The following is a 19,750-nucleotide window of genomic DNA, read 5'->3' on the forward strand; positions in this document are numbered from 1 at the left end:
GTTCTGGAGTCCCAATTTTCCTCGAAGAAAGTTACGTACGCGTAGCTGTGTCCGAGAGAGGCCTATATGATGATGGCTGGTCCTTTCGACACATAGCGCAAAACATTGGTTGAGAAGATGTGGCGAATGCAACGGCTGAGAGAAGACAAGAGTTACCGACGGGAAGGATTTGTAAGATCTAGACTCGCATGCAGAGAGAGGACTGAAGATTTCTACAACAGATTGTGAATGGGGGTTTGTCTATGTTTTGAATGACAAGAGATTACACTCATACCAGCCTATACGTCAGGTTCCCTTAAATGTTCACCAGCTCCTGCAAGACAATGGAATGGCGTCGTATCAGTACCCAAGACCAAGAACACGCTGGAAGCATGTCCTGTTTCTGTCAAGGCCTCGATTAGGAAATCTGTGTGTTAAGGAACTCTGGTCGGTGTCAAACAACTCGAAAACCGCGGCTTCCAGCGAAAATGTTTCCCAGCAGAAAATTAAACAGCATTAAATTTCCACAAAGAAGGTTTTACTCAATTTTTCTCTGTTGGTATAAAATTAATGTTTATTGTTAAATGAAGTGAGATAAGAAAATATATTAAATGTGTGTACCACCTCCAAATGCAGTAGAGCCGTATTAGGGGATACGTTGTACTCTGGGGGTTTAACAAGCTGGAGGGGTAGTGGGGGGGGGGGGGGGGGTTGAAGGGAGAGACGTGTGTGCAGACATGAGATTCAGTTGATGGAATGGGGCTGGTCATATTAAATTCTGGAACAGTAAACTACTTTAATGGATTGTTTGACTTATGCTGAAATGCGTGAATTTTTATAACACATAGGTGACACACAGAGAGAGACAATTTAAACCTCCGGGCCTGTTCAGATTTTGAGAAAGCTGAGCTTGGGGTGATACGTTTGATACCTCTCATAATTCCAGACATTGACAGTGGAGACAATAATATTGACACTATCGAATGTACACACATCAATAAAAGTTTTGCATCATCTGGGTTCCGAGAGTTCTGGAACCTGAACAGAAAATTGGAATAGATATCAACATAAACATCATTTCCGCCCTTTTTACTGCACGTGAAAACCGCACATTGCGTGTTGTACCACCATACAGCGAGACCTTCGGAGGTGGTGATCCAGATTGCTGTGGGCACTGGTAACTCTAATACCCAGTAGCACGTCTTCTTGCATTGCTGCATGCCTGTATTCGTCGTGGCATACTATCCACAAGTTCATCAAGGCACTGTTTATCCAGATTGTTCCACTCGTCAACGGCGATTCGGCGTAGATCCCTCAGAAAGGTTGGTAGGTCACGTCCTCCATAAACAGTACTTTTCAATCTGTCCCAGGCATGTTCGATAGCGTTCATATCTGGAGAACATGCTGGTCACTCTAGTCGAGCGATGTCGTTATCCTGAAGGAAGTCATTCACAAGTTGTGTACGATGGGGGCGCGAACTGTCGTCCATGAAGACGAATGCCTCGCCAATATGCTGCCGATATGGTAGCACCATCGGTCGGAGCATGGTATTCACATATCCTACAGCCGTTACGGCGCCTTCCATGAACACCAGCGGCGTACGTCGGCCCCACATAATACCACCCCAAAACAGCAGGAAACCGTCATCTTGATACACTTGCTGGACAGTGTGTCTAAGGCGTTCAGCCTGACCAGCTCGACTCCAAACACGTCTCCGACGATTGTCTGATTGAAGGCGTATGCGACACCCGTCGGTGAAGAGAACTGTTTCCAATCCCCAGCGGTCCATTTGGCATGTTGTTGGGCCCATGTGTACCGCACTGCATTATGTCGTGGTTGCAATGATGTACCTCGCCATGGGCGTCAGGAGTGAAGTTGCGCATCATGCAGCCTATTGCACACAGTTGGAGTCGTAACACAAAGTCTTGTGGCTGCAAGAAAAGCATTATTCAACATGGTGGCGTTGCTGTCAGGGTTCCTCCTAGCCATAATCCGTAGGTAGCGGTCATCCACTGCAGTAGAGCCCTTGGGCGTCCTGAGCAAGGCATGTCATCGACATTTCCTGTCTCTCTGTATCTCCTCCATGTCCGAACATCACTTTAGTTCACTCCGAGACGCCTGGACACGTCCCTTCTTGAGAGCCTTCCCTGGGACAAAGTAACAATGCGGACGCGATCGAAACGTTGTATTGACCGTCTAGGCATGGTTGAACTACAAACAACACGAGCCGTGTACCTCCTTCCTAGTGGAATGGCTGGAACTGATCGGCTGTCGGCACCCCTCCGTCTAATAGGCGTTGCTCATGCATTATTGTTTACATCTTTGGACGGGTTTAGTGACATCTCTGAAGAGTCAAAGGGACTGTGTCTGTGATACAATATCCACAGTCAACGTCTGTCTTCAGCAGTTCTGGGAACCGGGATGATGCAAAACTTTTTTTGATGAGTGTATATTGACAGTATGTCATGCTTATAACAGGCCCAATATCTTACTTAATAACAACAAATAACTACTCATTTAATAATCTGAGAATAGCTCCACTACATAAACACGAGCTCAGTGAAGTTGTTTTGCTACTCTCATGACAGAATTGTACAGGAAATGTTCCGGGGTATAGTTTGTTTGTAAACTGAAAAACGAGCAGCGCTCGTGGTGGAGGAAGTTGCCTTTTGCCGGAGGACCACTGAAGCTGCCGTAGAGCATGACTAAGCACCAGTTTCCAGAGTGTACATAGGCTTACATAGTTTCTGTCTATGTGCATATGTTACGTTAGTATTACTAATAATCTATAGCTACATTTTTCTACCCTACTTCATTTAACAACGAACATTAATTTTATACCATTAAAACACTATTTTAATACCTTTCGATTTTTCCATCCCCTGTACCGTGGAAATTATTAGCCATAGAGAAAACAATAAAGACTCTTTTTGTAGGAAATATAATGTAGTTAAATTTTGTGCTGGGAAATAATTTCGCTAGAAGTAGCAGATTTCGAGTTATTCAAGAAAAACAAAAAACAAAAAATTTAAATACCCTCACCCCTCTCACCACCTCCAAGCTTACACCCCACCGGTCAGGATTTTTAGTACATTGTTCATGGTAGTTCCTCCTACCAATGTGCAAAAATTTGCGACTATACGAATTTTTCACCTATTGAACCAATTTTAATCTTCAGTGATTCAACTGCTAACGACAGGCGCCAGTGTGATCTATCCAAAGGAACTACGCGCTTAAGATTATTCTTTGAAATCGCCAAAAATTTAAATTTTGATAGGCGGTCGGGGTTGTGAGTTGATGTCCTTCTGAATTCGAGTCTCTGTTGTTTAATTGCAGTTTCACCTTGCTCAGTAGATTAGCAGCGGCCACTAGTAGAAGCGAATGCCGTAAAAAAACAAATAAAGCATGTGTGTGTCTGTGTCAACCACAGCGCATGTCAAAACTACAGCACAGTTCCGGAAATATCATCATTGCTCTAAGAAATAACATGCCTGACGCGTAACAACAGCGACAAGTCACTTTCGATAAATTTTATTCACGCTATTACCACTTGCGTAAAGCGAGGCTCACCTCCGGAGGTGATTTATTTTCATGTTATATATTGGAAGACGTCAACATTGAATCTGAGATTACAGCAAAGTATTTTAAGCCACTTTCACAAACTTTACTGTATAGGAGATATACGAGGGGCGTTCAGAAAGTGAGCTCCGATCGGTCGCGAAATGGAAACGACTATGAAAATCCGATAAAGCTTTGCACAGATGTGTTGGGTAGTGTCTCTAGTATAACCCCAGTTAGCATCACGTCGCTCTTCTCATTTCTGAGCTCGCAGTGAGTGCGTAAAGATGTCTAGAAAATAGTGTCTGCCGCCAAGTACGAGGGCCTGGTGAGAAATTTCGCCTGAAGCTATGCAGCTAACATTACATAACTGTCGTGCTGTTTCGTCTTCACGACAATTCTCAGCCGCATTCTGCAGGGGCAATGAAGATGCTCCTGCATCGTTTTCAAATGGAAATGTTAGATTACCCACAATACAGTCCGCAATTGTCTCCCCCTGAGTTTCATCTCTGGTCACATGAACCGCTGTCTTTGAAGACAACATTTTGACACAGACAACGAGGTGTAGGCCAGCGTGGAGAATTGGCGGAAAGCACTGGCGGCTGCCTTCTATGATGAGGCTATTGAAAAGTTGGTACAACGCTATGACAAAAGTCTAAGTCAGAACGGCGACTACGTAGAGAAGTAGCTGAAAGGTGTAGCTAGTTGTTACAAGTAAAACATTTCTGATGTTCACTGTGGTTTCAATTTGGCAATCAATCGGAGCTTACTTTCTGAACAGGCCTCGTATAATACGTTACGGGATCGTTGAACGTAGGAAAACATGGCAAAAGATGGATGACTCACTGGGTTTTTACATATGACGTGAACAGTCTTGGGTATCTATTTCCATTCTTAATAAACAAATTTAGTGTGGTATCGAAGAATGTACTAAATCTTAAGATGGGCTTTGATTCGCAAAACCTGTAATAGCGTTAATAAACGGTACTGAAAATGGCTGGTTACTGTTCCTATTCTTGTTAATAAAGAGCATCGATTCACGGAATGAAATGTCTTGAGAGCAACGGTTATTTTCTTGGGAATAATCAGCACAGCTCTAAATATGTGTCATCTTAATGTCATTTAATTATTGTTAACAACATCCTGCAGGTGATTCAATGCAACTGATATCAAGTGCAATGCCTGTTTCCGACCTTTCTTCTTTACTAACTTTTACGGCAACAAGCTTGCAAAATCCACCAAGGACTTGTTGCGTGGTTACCAGAAAGGCTCAAGCCAATTGCGACATTCAAAGCTAGGCGTGTCTTGCGATTCGAACGATATGTGCGCTTGGTAGTTAGCTGTAGTTTACTTTCTCTTTGGGCACTGCATGTATCAGAGTCCTGTCCCTACAGTGTTCAATACGGTACTTTCTGAGGAAATTTCAATGGCAGGAAAGCTGCATGTAAATGAATTGTGCTTACAACACATTCAAAGTAAGTTATCGCTTGCAAATGCTTAGAATGACAGAATTCTTGTGGGCTAAGTAGCATCTCCTAAAATATCTTGTTAAGCGTATACATTATATACCTGTACATAAACTGCCTTAGAGCAGCATAGAACGTTGGATGTTGTTTTATACCTGTAGAAGAACCGCCAGTATGTCTCGTAAGCGCCAAATGATGCCAAATAACCAAGTTAATGAGTACAAACTTGAGCGAGTGTTCGGTCTTCATGAATGCATTCTTCGTTAGATCAGATCCTCATCTGATTAGGAAATAATAGTACTACAGTTACGTACGTGTGAAAGAAGTGGTTCTAAGGCAATTGGACAAGTTGGCACCCAAACTGGACCACTAAATGCTTGCATCGTCGTCACAGGATAACCCCTACCTCATGAGCGTGTCACATTGACCACATTGAGCATAAAAGTTGTGCCCTGCAATTAGAACTATATTGCTCCTAACATTCTCCATCGTCTGCAGCGCCATGCTTAGTGCATGAACATTTCTTCTGATCAGGATCATCAGCTTTTATAAAATGCATCCGAATATTTTATCCATCAGGAAAATTCAAATGGTTTAGTTAATATTGGTTCAAATGGCTCTGAGCACTGAGTTAATATTGGTACTGTAATGTACTTTTCGCTGGCGTTTCACATTTCGCGCGTGCGCTCGCGCGGTATATACTAACTCAAGCAGGGCACTTTAATGCAGAACTTGGAATCAACAATAATAAAAGGATGTCGTGTGGGAGTTGTAAGAATGTAATGAAGGTAAATTGTAATTGCTTTTATTTGAAGCAGAGATATCTGTTAAGGGCTGTTAAAACAAAAGAACACGCATATTACAGTTACAAACCAGTATTTACAAATAATCATTGGCCTATGCTGGTACTAATCATCTCAGGGACAGTTTCTGGGTGTTATTTGCCTATAACTTTGAGATGAACGGAATATTGGTGGGTGAAATTTTGCAGGAGTACATTATTACCTCCGCATAGAGCGACATACAGGTTCCATATTGGGTGGGAGCAAAGTAGCACCTACAGTAGCTGTTTTGTGCGTGGTATCTGTGACCTAGCCAACCTGTACATTATGCATAAAACCAAAGTCTTGAGGAATTTCTAGTGGAATAATTTTCGGACCGGGGCATTTATAAACGCTAGTTGGAACTATGGTCCATCAGTTATGTACTCTCTGTCACGCACTGCCTAATATATGTATCTAATCTTTTCATCGTATTCTGGAGCTCTTGAGCATAGTAGAGGTGTCCGTTGTGTCGCGGTATGCATGCCTTTAGAGCCTCCTTCCACTCAGATATATCACAGTACAAAGTACGGTCAGCTATGCGCAGTTGTCTGAAGAGTGTGTATTTCAAAATCTTTGTATCAGTCTTCTAGGTGTGATAGATCACTTCATGGGAAATAACTTTTGTTATATGCAAAATGGTTGTTGATACTTCCTGGCTGCATTAGGCATCCTTTTGTATTTGTTATGCCCCTGAGAGGCGGCACGGTGCAGGCATTCTGCAGCATGCAGACACTTGCACGGAGTGGGGAATGTGTTGACATTTGCACGGAGCCCAGGACACTGTAGGTAGGGACAGGGTGTTTCAGAAGTAGGATATACTGGCCTGTCCGCTGCTACCTGCGACGTAATGTGGAGAACGAAAAAGCCTATTTCCTGCACAAAGTTCCATATTCCCGCACCACTGCGCAGCGTGCGTGGCTTTCTCCCAGCATTTCGGTTCACCTTTGACTGGCGAGTAGTGTAGTAGAGTTTCACGTTTTAGTGCTTAGATAACTGAGTTCACCGAGACCACCATACAGAAGCCTTTACTGATTTACAACGGGCATCAGTATACAGTGGACTATACAAACAAGAAATGACTTAATGGCACTGGGCCGGCCGGGGTGGCCGAGCGGTTCTAGGCGCTACAGTGTGAAACCGCGCGACCGCTACAGTGTATGATGTCCTTAGGTTAGTTAGGTTTAAGTAGTTCTAAGTTCCATAGTGCTCAGAGCCATTTGAACCATTTGAATGGCGCTGGGTAAAATTTGAAAAGAATAAATGCAAAGGAAGGCCATCCACGAAAAGTAACACAGGTTTAGGGGAAGGTAGCCACGTTTGTGTTCCAGATGAAGCTGAAAATTAAGTGCGAAAACATTTTGTCAGCACAAAGAAGCGGGCAAAAGAAACAGACTCCACAGTTTCATCAGTTTACGTTGAAGAAGTAGGGCAGCTCTTTAATAGAGGCTACTACTTGTTAACATCGTTACCATCACTCATAAATGCGAAATAATCTTTATATTGGTTTAGGTGAAAATATATGGGAACTATACAAGATCCCACCGATTCTGGAGGAATATTCTTCCAAAAAAATAATTTACTGATTGAATGTCGGTAGCAGTTTTTTACTGGCTGATAATAATAGGGGACCGAATGACAGAATGCTGGTATTTGCCAGCGAAAAGGGAAAAGATTCTTCATCAAACCGCGAATCATTCTTTCTAGACCGAACGTTCAAGAGTTCGAGCAAGCACTTTGGGCAGTTGTTTATATTCCTCGCCGACCTTATTAGTTCTTGCGAGGAAACAAACACCACACAAGTTGTTTACTCTTTCCTGCCAAATAAAATGCGAAAAACATAGGAACATTTTTTTAGCTATTAAAACTAACGTGCCTGGATGGTACCCTGCATTTCTGTTGATGAACTGCCGGTTCAGTCCGAAACCGCGCTGCTGCTACGGTCGCAGGTTCGAATCCTGCCTCGGGCATGTATGTGTGTGATGTCCTTAGGTTAGTTAGGTTAATGTAGTTCTAAGTCTAGGGGACTCATGACGTCAAATGTTTAGTCCCATAGTGCTTAGAGCCATTTGAACCATTTTTTTTTGCTGATGAACTTCAAAACTGCCGTCGTTCTAGCAGCTAAAATTTTTTTCCCTGGAACAGAGATTATTGGTTGTAATTATCATTTTAATCAATGTTTATGGAAACAACTTCAGTGTTCCGGCCTCGTTCCAGCCTGTAGAGAAAGCGAGAAAATACGCTGTCACATAAGAATGTGTTCTGCTCTGGTACATATTCTCCGGGAAATGTTGGACGATGGTTGGCAGTGTATTCGGGAGAGCACACCTGCAAAACAAAAGCTTCAGGACTTTTATGTCTATTTTTTGGACCAGTGGCTCCATAACGAACATATGCCAAGAGAGATGTAAAATTGCACTGGAAGGCGCCATCGTACCTACAACGTCTCAGAAGGATGGAACCGAAGAATAAATACATTAGTATCAAAAGTTCATCCGAGTGTATACTCATTAGTGAAAAATCTTCGAGAAGATGCAGAATACCGCGACCACGGAGTCTGACGGACTAATTTTAAGGCCGGCCGCGGTGGTCTAGCGGTTCTAGGCGCGTAGTCCGGAACCGCGCGACTGCTACGGTCGCAGGTTCGAATCCTGCATCGGGCATGGATGTGTGTGATGTCCTTAGGTTAGTTAGGTTTAAGTAGTTCTAAGTTCTAGGGGACTGATGACCACAGATGTTAAGTCCTATAGTGCTCAGAGCCATTTGAACTAATTTTAAACTTTGATGGGAATGGGAAAAAAGTCACCAATGAAGACAGACGAAACGTTTGCAAAGGATTTAAAGAAACGCCAAACTCATGGAAACTTAAAATCATTTCTGACTAGTGTGGCCTACGAATAAAAGCTACAATGAACGACATATTCGCTGAAAAATTTGTGGTTTTTGAAACGTAGTTTAATGTAATCATTGGTAATCTTGTAAATATTGTAAATAAATTTAATGGGGGACTCAAAGAGATACTCTCTTCGTGATGTTCCCTGGAAACGGCACAAAGCCGGCCAAATGTAACTTGAAATTTGTAAAATATTCCCTAATGAAAACTAATAAAACTATCTCAAAGACCAAACCTTTTCTAGGGAATATTCGCAGCATTCGCCTTGGAGGTTCTTAGAATCAAAACGTGTATGGGCAGACACCGAACACAAAATCCTTGCAGCGGAAACCAAGGCAAATGACATGCAATTAAATCTACTCGTGGTTGTGCGGTAGCGTTCTCGCTTCCCACGCCCAGGTTCCCGGGTTCGATTCCCGGCGGGGTCAGGGATTTTCTCTGCCTCGTGATGACTGGGTGTTGTGTGCTGTCCTTAGGTTAGTTAGGTTTAAGTAGTTCTAAGTTCTAGGGGACTGATGACCATAGATGTTAAGTCCCATAGTACTCAGAGCCAGCCAATTAAATCTATACTTTCTCGCTCGGTTAGAAAGTGAGCAAACCAGGATGAAACTGCCAAAGACGAATTAAATTATCATAAAAAAATTGACTGGTCGCAGTTTTGCAACCTTTCGGCATATATTAAAACTAATTCCTAGTAACACATATCATAGACTGCAGCAGACCAGTTGAGGATGTGGCTGGGCGACCAAGAGCGCCCACGGAAAAACGGGACGGTCAGCCAATGTTACGTAGCGCGCAGCACGGCCGATTAGTAGCGCAGGAGAAGTGCAAACAATGTGCTACCTTCAGGGGGATTAACATAAATACACTATGTGATCAAAAGTATCCGGACACCCCCAAAAACATACGTTTTTCGTAGTAAGTGCATTGTTCTGCCACCTACTGCCAGGTACTCCATATCAGTGACCTCAGTAGTTCAAAATGGTTCAAATGGCTCTGAGCACTATGGGACTTAACATCTGAAGTCATCAGTCCCCTAGAACTTAAGAACTACTTAAACCTAATGACAGTTAGACGGGAGGTGAGAAAACTTGGATTTCATGGTCGAGCGGCTGCTGATAAGCCACACATCACGCTGGTAAATGCCAAACGACGCCTCGCTTGGTGTAAGGAGCGTAAACATTGGACGATTGAACAGTGGAAAAACGTTGTGTGGAGTGACGAACCACGGTACACAATGTGGCGATCCGATGGCAGGGTGTGGGTATGGCGAATGGCTGGTGAATGTCATTTGCCAGCGTGTGTCGTGCCAGCAGTAAAATTCGGAGGCGGTGGTGTTATGGTGTGGTCGTTTTTTTCATGGAGGGGGCTTGCATCCCTTGTCGTTTTGCGTGGCACTATCAGAGCACAGGCCTACATTGATGTTTTAAGCACTTTCTTGTTGCCACTGTTGAAGAGCAATTCGGGGAAGGCCATTGTAACTTTCAACACGATCGACCACCTGTTCATAATGCACGGCTTGTGGCGGAGTGGTTACACGACAATAACATCCCTGTAATGGACTGGCCTGCACAGAGCCCTGACCTGAATTCTTTAGAACACCTTTGGGATGTTTTGGAACGTCGACTTCGAGCCAGGCCTCATCGACCGACGTCGATACTTCTCCTCAGTGCAGCACTCTGTGAAGAATGGACTGCCATTCCCCAAGAAACCTTCCAGCACCTGATTGAACGTATGCCCGAGAGAATAGAAGCTGTCATCAAGGTTAAAGGTGGGCCAACACCATATTAAACTCCAGCATTACCGATGGAGAGTGCCACGAACTTGTAAGTCATTTTCAGCCAGGTTGCCGGATACTTTTTTAATCAGATAGTGTAGGTTCGGCGTAGCCATAGATACGAACATACAGTATATAGGGCACAGTGCTTAAGGGGAGACTCCACCCAAAAGTTTAACTTTTCTTCTTCTTCTTTGCTGGTAGCAACCTAATTTTAAAATCGTGTCTGTTATGTAAAGATGCAGCAATACCCAAGTTTTGAAGGCCATAACTTCATTGGTTTTCGAGTTTTGAATTTTTAATATGATTTTAATGGTATTCGTGAAAACCAATTTTTGGTACTTACACCACAATTTTCACAAGCCAGATATTGTAGTTACATTCATAAGATATAGTTCAACGGTTGTGTGTATTCGTTTTATGAGAAATGTTAATAATTTGTTTTCAGTGTTTATTTAAAATTTCCGCTTTAAATGTTCTTTAATTATCAGTACATAAATGTAATGATAAAGTAAAGAAATTAAATTTTCGATAATATTAATGCACAGAAGTATGCAAACGCATCGAGACTACTTCCTGCAAAAATGTCATTCAGAGTGCTTAATATTTCTGGTAAAGAAGTTGGCACTGAGGTTAGAAGAACAAAGTTATGATAAAATGGATTTTAATATTTTATCTTAAAAATTAATGTTACTACAAGACACATACCAATTACAATTCACGGGCACCATAACGTTTTCCCATTCTGCTTATATGAGGCTAATTCTTGTAATTTCAAGCTCAGGCTAGCCTTTTCCTTGAATATTCTGAGTAAAAATCTACTGTCTTCTTGAGGTGGTGTAATGGTAGGGATAACTGATTGTAAGCCAATGTCTATTTTCTTGGAGCTTGTTGACTGTAATGAACAAGACTTCAGTGTGTTCCCTCAAACTATATTTACGCAGTCAACAGCCAAAGTAATTGATTTCCAACTTCTGGGTGCCAATTGTTTCGCTTCAGTTTTCCAGTATGAGTTTACGCCAAGTTCGGAGTAAAGTTGGTTCTTTTTGATGGTGATAGAAATGAAAAATTATCTTCGTTATCTTTCGGTGTGCCACGGGCCCTTATGCAATTTTTTGTTTTTATTTTTTGTTTGTTTTTGAGTGGAGTGTCCCCTTAAAATGGGAAGTAGCTATTTTGAAAGGGATGAAAAGTAGCATGATGGTCGTGTTAGAAACTTCATTCAGACACATCAACGTCAACGTATCAGTGCATGATACCTAGTCTTTCCTTTTATTGTATGTGATACGCTTAGTGTTCTATTAATGGGCTTCAAAACTTTGAACACAACCCAAAAATCAGTTTACGACAACATTGCAATAGATTCCATGCAAAAGATTATGGTTATTTGGGAGATGTACAGAAAAATAAAACCGCTTTTAATCGATAAGACTGAATAAAGTATTCACCAGAAGGGAGCAGAGAAATAACCGTTTCAATAATTTTCCCAATATTTTCACAATGAAAATACATTTTTGTTTTCCTGAGGAACACTCAATGAATCTGCAGTTAGCTCAATTTACCATACTGCTTTTCAGCTTGCAAACGGTTGCGCAATTTCATTGATTTCCAGGTTGTGTTGGCAGTGTGGAAAATTGGCTACAGTTAGAACTTATACACCTACTGTGTAAGGTTTAAGTGATTAGTTTCATAGCAAAATTAGTCTCGTAGACTTCCGTTTCCTCAATGTAAATTTTCACGTCTTTACAAGACTGCAGCTATAATTATGCCGATGTTTGGGCTTACATGTACATACTGCTTTTTTTCACGGTGAAGGGAACCAAATCCACCCACAAAAGCTCACTGGTAGACTTCAACTTAAGAGCTTGTCTTCGAATTAGCATTAAATTAGCATTAGCATTAGCATTAAATAAAATGCTAACGAAATATAAATTTGTCAATTTAAATTTCGTCCTAATACAGCAGTCGTCATAAGGCTGCAACAGTAATAAAAAAAACCGTGTTTCTTACATAGCAACATCAAAATATTAAAGGAGATATTGAATTTCATCTTCAGTTCTCATTATGTTGAATTTCATTGTCAGTTATCATTAATACATCAATCTTAAAAATAAATTTGCCACGAAACGCGTTAATGAGCCACCTGAAGCGATACGTTGTTGTTCAGTGCTGTGGTGTGAGCGCGAGCTAGCTCGCACGATCGGCTGTGCTGAACTGCGAGACATAAGTGTGCCTGTACTTGTGAAAGGCCAGTTCGGCAAGAGCCCCAGGCTCCATGTAAGTGTCAGTCCGTGCAAATCTCACTCCGTGCAAATGTTCCAACCCCCTCTGCAGGGTGGGTATTCCTTGTATGTTGCCTATAGTCCTGTAATCTGCACCTTATGAAAGGTAGTAGGCCCAGCAATATTAACCTTCCTGATTGATGTTCAGACTTTGAAACACCCTGTATATATAATTGTAAATGTAGACCTGCGGCTTTGGGCAACCTCATTCTCTTCTGTAGTCAGTACAAAAAGTAGTTACGCCCAGACATCTGCAATTGTTAGCAGAAGTTAGTTGTTGGACAACAATCGAATCGCCGATGCACATTGCCGAAGACCATAAAAACAAGAACAGTCGCTGCCGTTGGTAATTTAACACAGTACAGATCATCCATGCACAGTCACCATCAGCGTCCGAAATACAAATCCAGAGGTGAAGTCCAGGCCACCACGATGTCAGTTACGATACTCAGAGTAGATAAAGCGCGGAGAGAATCGCACACGAAGTGCCCAGAGCCGCTTTCGACCTTGCTTATTGCTTTCCTGAGGCGGGCAACACTCCGCAGGTGAAACGGTGACGTGGGCGTGGCCTGCAGACCAGGCCGATCTCTGTTGTACACTCTTTACTGTGTTCATCTGGTGTAGGCACTAAAGTTAAGCTGGAAGCTCCATCCTTCGTCGACGACTTAAGTTCTCTTTCTGGACGCCAGAATTGATGTGGAACTCCAGATACAACCTAACAGAAATTACACGATTTTTTGCATTATACATCATTAACTCATGGCGCTACCGTCTTTTCAGGTGTAATTGAGATAAAGTTTGGGTAAGTTAAGCACCTCTGATGGCCTCATTGTTATGGTGCTAAGTTTTCCGTGAGGGAAGGATGTGCACTTGTGTTTTCATCTACCAACATGTCCTGTATTCACTCTTTTCCTAAATATACAACACCCACTTAAAAAATTAAGTGAGCTAAAATGCTGACTTTTTTACATGATCAAATATGTTACACACGATGTATTTGTACCGCTTAGAGAACTGTAGCTAGCGCTGGAGAAATTACGTAATCAGTAAATCTTACACTAGAGCTCATAAAGAGTTGTGTGCAACGGGACTGGGTGAATGATGCAATGGCTCAGACGACAGATCGTCATCCAGCAACAACGAAGTTCGTAGCCCGTACGGATATGTTAAGATACATTTCTGTATCATTATACCTTAAGAATATAGGAAATGCTTACTTGAAGAAGGTGACAGCTGACGTATCCTCCTTCTTTACATAACTGAGATAGTGTTCAATCTATGGTGATTTTGACGTCGATGCAAAGCCAAATCCTAACCAATAAAATGGCTGTGCCTGTCTCATCAGAGACTGTTCTTGTATTTAAAGTAAACTGTGAGCTTACTTTAATCAGTTTTTCTTCTCATTTCTATTTCAGAGTTCGAGAATGATACCACACAGCGCAGTTCTGCTGTTCGCTGTGATGGTGACAGCGGAATACATCCCTCCTGGACCTCGTTACAGGTGTCCTGAAAATGGTGTAATGCTGTATCCTTGCAAATGCTCTAAGGAAAGTGATCAAGGCCTGAGTATACATTGTGAGAACACAAATTTAGCAGCAATGGCTGTAGGTTTGGCCAACGTCGCTGCCCTCCGATCTCCTATTGAGGAACTGGTGTTGTACGAGTGTAATATTGGTAAGTAGCAGCCATTTTAATAATTTAAACTGCCTCGTTCGTTAACTTAGGACTCTGTTATTACTAAACATTATTTGCTTTAATAAGAGTTTACATTCCCATTCCATATATCCGCTACTTCTCAGAAGAAAAAGGTGCTGTATAAAAAATATACTTTGCTACGCATTTACTAGGAGTAAAACATGTAAACATAATAGACTATCTACCACTCTGACGATAATTTCGAATAGTGTCAACGCAGTATCCTTAATGCTCCTAAATTTGATCGGAGGATGTTCTTATGTGCTTTTAGACGATCTTAAACGCCCCAATAAGTTTAAAAATAGTCTTTCGTTATCGTCCTCTGCCACTATTCACAATAATACAACAAAGCCACATTATGTGATCGCGGTTACTTTAATAATACGACAATAAACTAATTTGGAAATTTGTGGTAAGGACTATGGTGCCAAGCTGCTGAGGTCATCGGTCCCTACGCTTACACACTACTTAATGTAACTTAAAGTAACCTACGCTAAGGACAACACACACACCTATGCCCCAGGGAGGATTCGAACCTCCGACGGGGGAAGCCGCGCGAACTGTGACAAGGCGCCTGAGACCGCGCGGCGATAGTAAATTAAGGGCTTTGGAGCCAGGAACGAGGTCGCATTAACAGTACCCGTCCGTGAAGTAGGTTTCTATAGTGCAAGTTTCCAGTGAATTGTAACTGCGCTCCCTACGCACGCCTTCACTAGGTAGCCAGCTACGCTGGAATTGTTTTATCCGACAATCCCATTGGTTATTCAATGATTTTTGCGGAAGTTATCAACTGCAGGATAAATGGAGCTGTGGGTATTAATCCTGGCAAGATCTTACAACGGAAACGTCAGAACTCTAATGTACAAATAGAATAAAAATTATTTTAAAATATGAATATGTGTCTGCTTTACCACCCATCAAGGCCTTTTACTTCTAACACTCTACATTTTTTGTACTGTGCAGTCAATGCCTGAAGTCTGACCAATATAAAACCTACAGAATTACAGTTAACTGAAGAAACAATGCCGTGTAACAGACAACAATGGCCAGCAGATTCACAAGTAATAAATTAGGTATTATATGGCAAAAAGATAAACATTTGTTCTAAAAAAATGCAGGGTGGTCAGAAATAGTCTGAAAGGCTTGTGACGGTGTTGCAGAATAGATTATGCTGAGAAATAGCTGTTAAGAAAAGAATTCGATGTGTTGCGCCGTTTCTGAGTTAATTAACACTGCTGTTAACCAATCAGGCTGTTGCCCACTGCCGGCCAGATACAATAAATGTCAGTTGTTTTCATAGAGCAAATGGTAGCGCACAAGGCTACTCAGCCTTTGGCTGGGTTCTATCCTCACTGCCGTCCCACGTTCAGTTTTGGTATTGCTCTCTTGTTTGGTTTTAGGAAACCAAACGAAGGACACGTTTGGTGACACTGTCCCTGGCGGGCCGCTTTAATTTCCGCGCTCAACAGCCTGGTCGGCTAACATCAGTTCTAATTAACTCGGGAACGGCGCAACGTATCGAATTTTTTTAACACTTATTTCTCAGCACAAAAAACCCTGCAACACCCTTACAAGCTTTTCAGACTGTTTCGACTACCCTGTATGTGTTAACACTTCCCAAAATAAAAGTTGCTGTGTTGTACTTTCTTCCCTCATTCGTCAGCGAAGTGAAAATCTGGGGTTTCAGTTTAGTGACTAAAACGACTAGGAAACACGTGGACTTGCTACGTCATTTTCGGTGTATATGCACTGCAGCTGTCCCATATAAAATGCCACAGTGATCACACGGTCCAGATCTCTGCCACGAATTGTTCCATTCTGCAGTGTTCTGATCATTTCGTTGAAACTCTACAGTTGCAGTTCTGTGAGGGAAAAGGAAAGAGCGTATAAAACAGCAACTTCTATTCTGGGAAGTACTGCATCTGTTACCATATATTGTTCCAATCAAATATTTATCCTTTTGCCAAATAATGCCTCATTTATGGCTCTTTTGAATCTGTTCCACATAATTGTCTGTTGCACAGAGTATCGTTTCTTATTGGTCTGCAGATTCATTAACCTTCAGACATTGATTGCTCACAGATATAGGGTAGAACAGACACGTCTCCATGTTTTAAAATCATTTTATTCAGTATTAGCAGTTCGAACTGGAACACCTGTCTTCTTGGATAAGGTAGCTATATGTGTTTCGGTTTACTGAATAATTAAATTTACAACTGCCTGTGGTTACACTTTCTAAGGCTAAACAATAAAATATTTTAAATGATTTTAATACATCTAATAGTTTCGATAGCACCTAACATTTGCTCTTATTTCTTTTTAATGGCCACATAGAGTAGTGCAATTAAATCGATTATTTATGAACTTGTATCTGTTTCCAAATGTTAAGTATCACATCTGCATTGATTTGTCTACTGTTTTGACAACGATGTTTACTCTATCACAAGAATATCACCAGGTTTAAAAAGCAAATCTTCTAACCAACTGTCCGCAAATGGTTTACATTTCATTGTTTAAAAAATGTAACTATGTTGTCATATCTACTTGATAAATGCTCCAAACACTGAACTGTACTCTAGAAAGAGTCGCAATAGCCCCTTGCATGCGATATCCTTTATAGATACTTTCTCAGCACCCTTTCAACAAATATAATTTTTCCATTGACCTTCCCGAATACTAATTTCACACGATCGCCCCATTTCATATCGCTCCTTAGTATAATATTTATAAAATGTGACGATCTTACGATGTTTACCACCAATCCCGTAATTAGGCACTATCAAATGGCTCTGAGCACTATGGGACTCAACATCTATGGTCATCAGTCCCCTAGAACTTAGAACTACTTAAACCTAACTATCCTAAGGACAGCACACAACACCCAGCCATCACGAGGCAGAGAAAATCCGACCCCGCCGGTAATCGAACCCGGGAACCCGGGCGTGGGAAGCGAGAACGCTACCGCACGACCACGAGTAGATTTAATTGCATGTCATTTGCCTTGGTTTCCGCTGCAAGGATTTTGTGTTCGGTGTCTGCCCATACACGTTTTGATTCTAAGAACCTCCAAGGCGAATGCTGCGAATATTCCCTAGAAAAGGTTTGGTCTTTGAGATAGTTTTATTAGTTTTCATTAGGGAATATTTTACAAATTTCAAGTTACATTTGGCACTATCAGTTTCTTTCTCAGCATATAGGCACTGCATTACATTTATCTACTTATAAAAAGAGCAGAAATTCATTACACCAAGTGAAATTTTGGCCAGCTCTGTCAACAGTTCATTAAAATCATCCAATTTCCTCCCTGCTCCCAATATGAATGCAAAATCCATTAAGGAAGCCGAAATCATCTGAGCTGAGCACTGATGGAAACCTGTAGTGGGAACAAGTAAATCGATGTTTAAAGTAGGGTCGTTATCCGAATAGCGGAAAACGTGACTGGTAGTAACACATGTAACATACTATGCAATACTAAACTGGCGGCTGCCAGAGAGGCTTCATACAGACGAGAGTGGGTGAGCACATGTGACGTGCTGCGTATGCTTTTGCCGGCGTCCGTCGATCGCGAGCTGCAGCACCTCTGAGGTGCGATCGATATCTGCCGTTAGCAGGGATACTAAATCCAGTGCCGAGACTTTCATGTGCACAACAGCATCGTCAGCGAACAATCTGATAGTGCTGCTGACCTAGTCTGATACATCGTTTAGAGACCCTACTACGCTTTCTTATGTTACTTTTGTTTCTGTGAAATAGTCACTGTCCAACGTAACGCACTAGGTTCTGTGAGTTAAATATGCCTCGAGATTTTGTCATATTTGATAAAACCTTATGATCATATCTTGGATAGTAGTCGACAGTGTGGTACAGTGTGGTTCTGTGTCCACTGCCTTTCGGCACTCGAAGATGACAGAATCTAAGTGTTTAATTGCTCCTATTGTTTAAAAGGTATGTATGAATAAAGCAAGCTGTGGTTCACAAGAGCGTTTTTCTCTGAAGCTGTGTTTATTCTGTTACACTAGCTTGTTGTTGAACTTAGAAATTTCTCTAGGATCCTGCAACAGACGGATGTCAGCGTTACTGGTCTGTTATTCTGTGTATCCGCTTTTTTACCCATTTAGCAAACAGAACTGGCCTGCGCTGTGTGCTTCGTTAAGGAGCCTACCAACTTCGACTCACTTCGAACGTCAGAACAATATATACTTTTTCAAACCTCACGCTGGATGTCAGACATTTCACCACGATTAAGCTGATTCGTGCCTGCAGTGTTTAATTGTAGTCGTCTGCCATCTTTTTCGGTAAGGCATAATTTCCTTTCTGTCCGTAACACAGCACCAGTCTGCGCAGTTTAACAACATTCTCTCCTGTCACCTCCAAGATGATGGCAGCGGGGTTGAGGTTATATGACAGTTCGCGAGTCACACAGTTGCTTGTGCTAAACGCATGTAACTGTATCTTTGGACCTTAGGAATATGTTGACGCTCTTCATGTGTGTCTAACAATCGATCTCTCACGTCTTTGTGGATCGTTCAGGCATGAATAGCTTAAGATGTCCATCACTTTCAGCAGGATGTAGTTACAAATCGTTCATGTTAGTAAGATACATTTTGTGTAATGGGCTAATCGAGTGACGTCTCTGAATCTTGTTCATATGAATTGTAAGGGGCGATCACAAAGTTTCCATTTGAGAGCGTTGCTGAATCGTATATGCAACGTAGTGCGAGTCCGATGCGGGCGAATAAGCACCGACATGATGGCAAGGGATAAGTGCGGCATTCGTGTCTTTCCGACGTGCGTGTGGTAAATGCGGAAGCGTTAATCATGGAGACGTTATTACCAAATGCGTCCAAACACGACCAATGTGCTGTTCCTCTTTTCTTGACTGCCGAAGGACAAACACCAGTAGACAGCTATCAAAGAATGAGGAATGTGTATGGGGCAGCATGTGTGTCGAAAACCACCGTTGTGAAATGGTATGCCAAGTTCCATGCTGGTCGCATTTCGACACAAGGCTCCGGTCGATCTGGGGGGCTAGCCTCAACTGGGAGACTTGAACTGGGGGGACACTCGAGCGCTCGCCCTATAGTCGAGATCTCTCCCCATGCGAATATCACACCTTCCGTCCCTTAAAAATAGTGCTTGAAGGAACGACGATTACTGTCGGACGAGGATGTGTACGGTGTTTTACCAAACGGGCACCTTCAACCTGGTGCTTCAGTGGGATGATTGTCTAAATGCTCACGGCGATTTTGTCTGATTGGCATATCGATTCTGCACTGTAT

At 42.1% G+C, this 19,750-nt stretch overlaps 1 protein-coding gene across 1 annotated transcript in view; it reads left to right on the forward strand.

Annotated features, from left to right (window-relative positions):
• The window catches only part of LOC124554879 (protein artichoke), a 175,052-nt gene that overhangs the window by 103,344 nt on the left and 51,958 nt on the right, over window positions 1-19,750 (forward strand). The window contains exon 2 of the mRNA XM_047128550.1: window positions 14,192-14,450. Within this exon, the coding sequence (XP_046984506.1) occupies window positions 14,201-14,450 (250 nt within the window). The 5' untranslated portion in view covers window positions 14,192-14,200. The remainder of the gene's footprint in view (window positions 1-14,191; window positions 14,451-19,750) is intronic.

Source organism: Schistocerca americana, chromosome X, assembly GCF_021461395.2.
Source record: "Schistocerca americana isolate TAMUIC-IGC-003095 chromosome X, iqSchAmer2.1, whole genome shotgun sequence".
Taxonomy (NCBI): domain Eukaryota; kingdom Metazoa; phylum Arthropoda; class Insecta; order Orthoptera; family Acrididae; genus Schistocerca; species Schistocerca americana.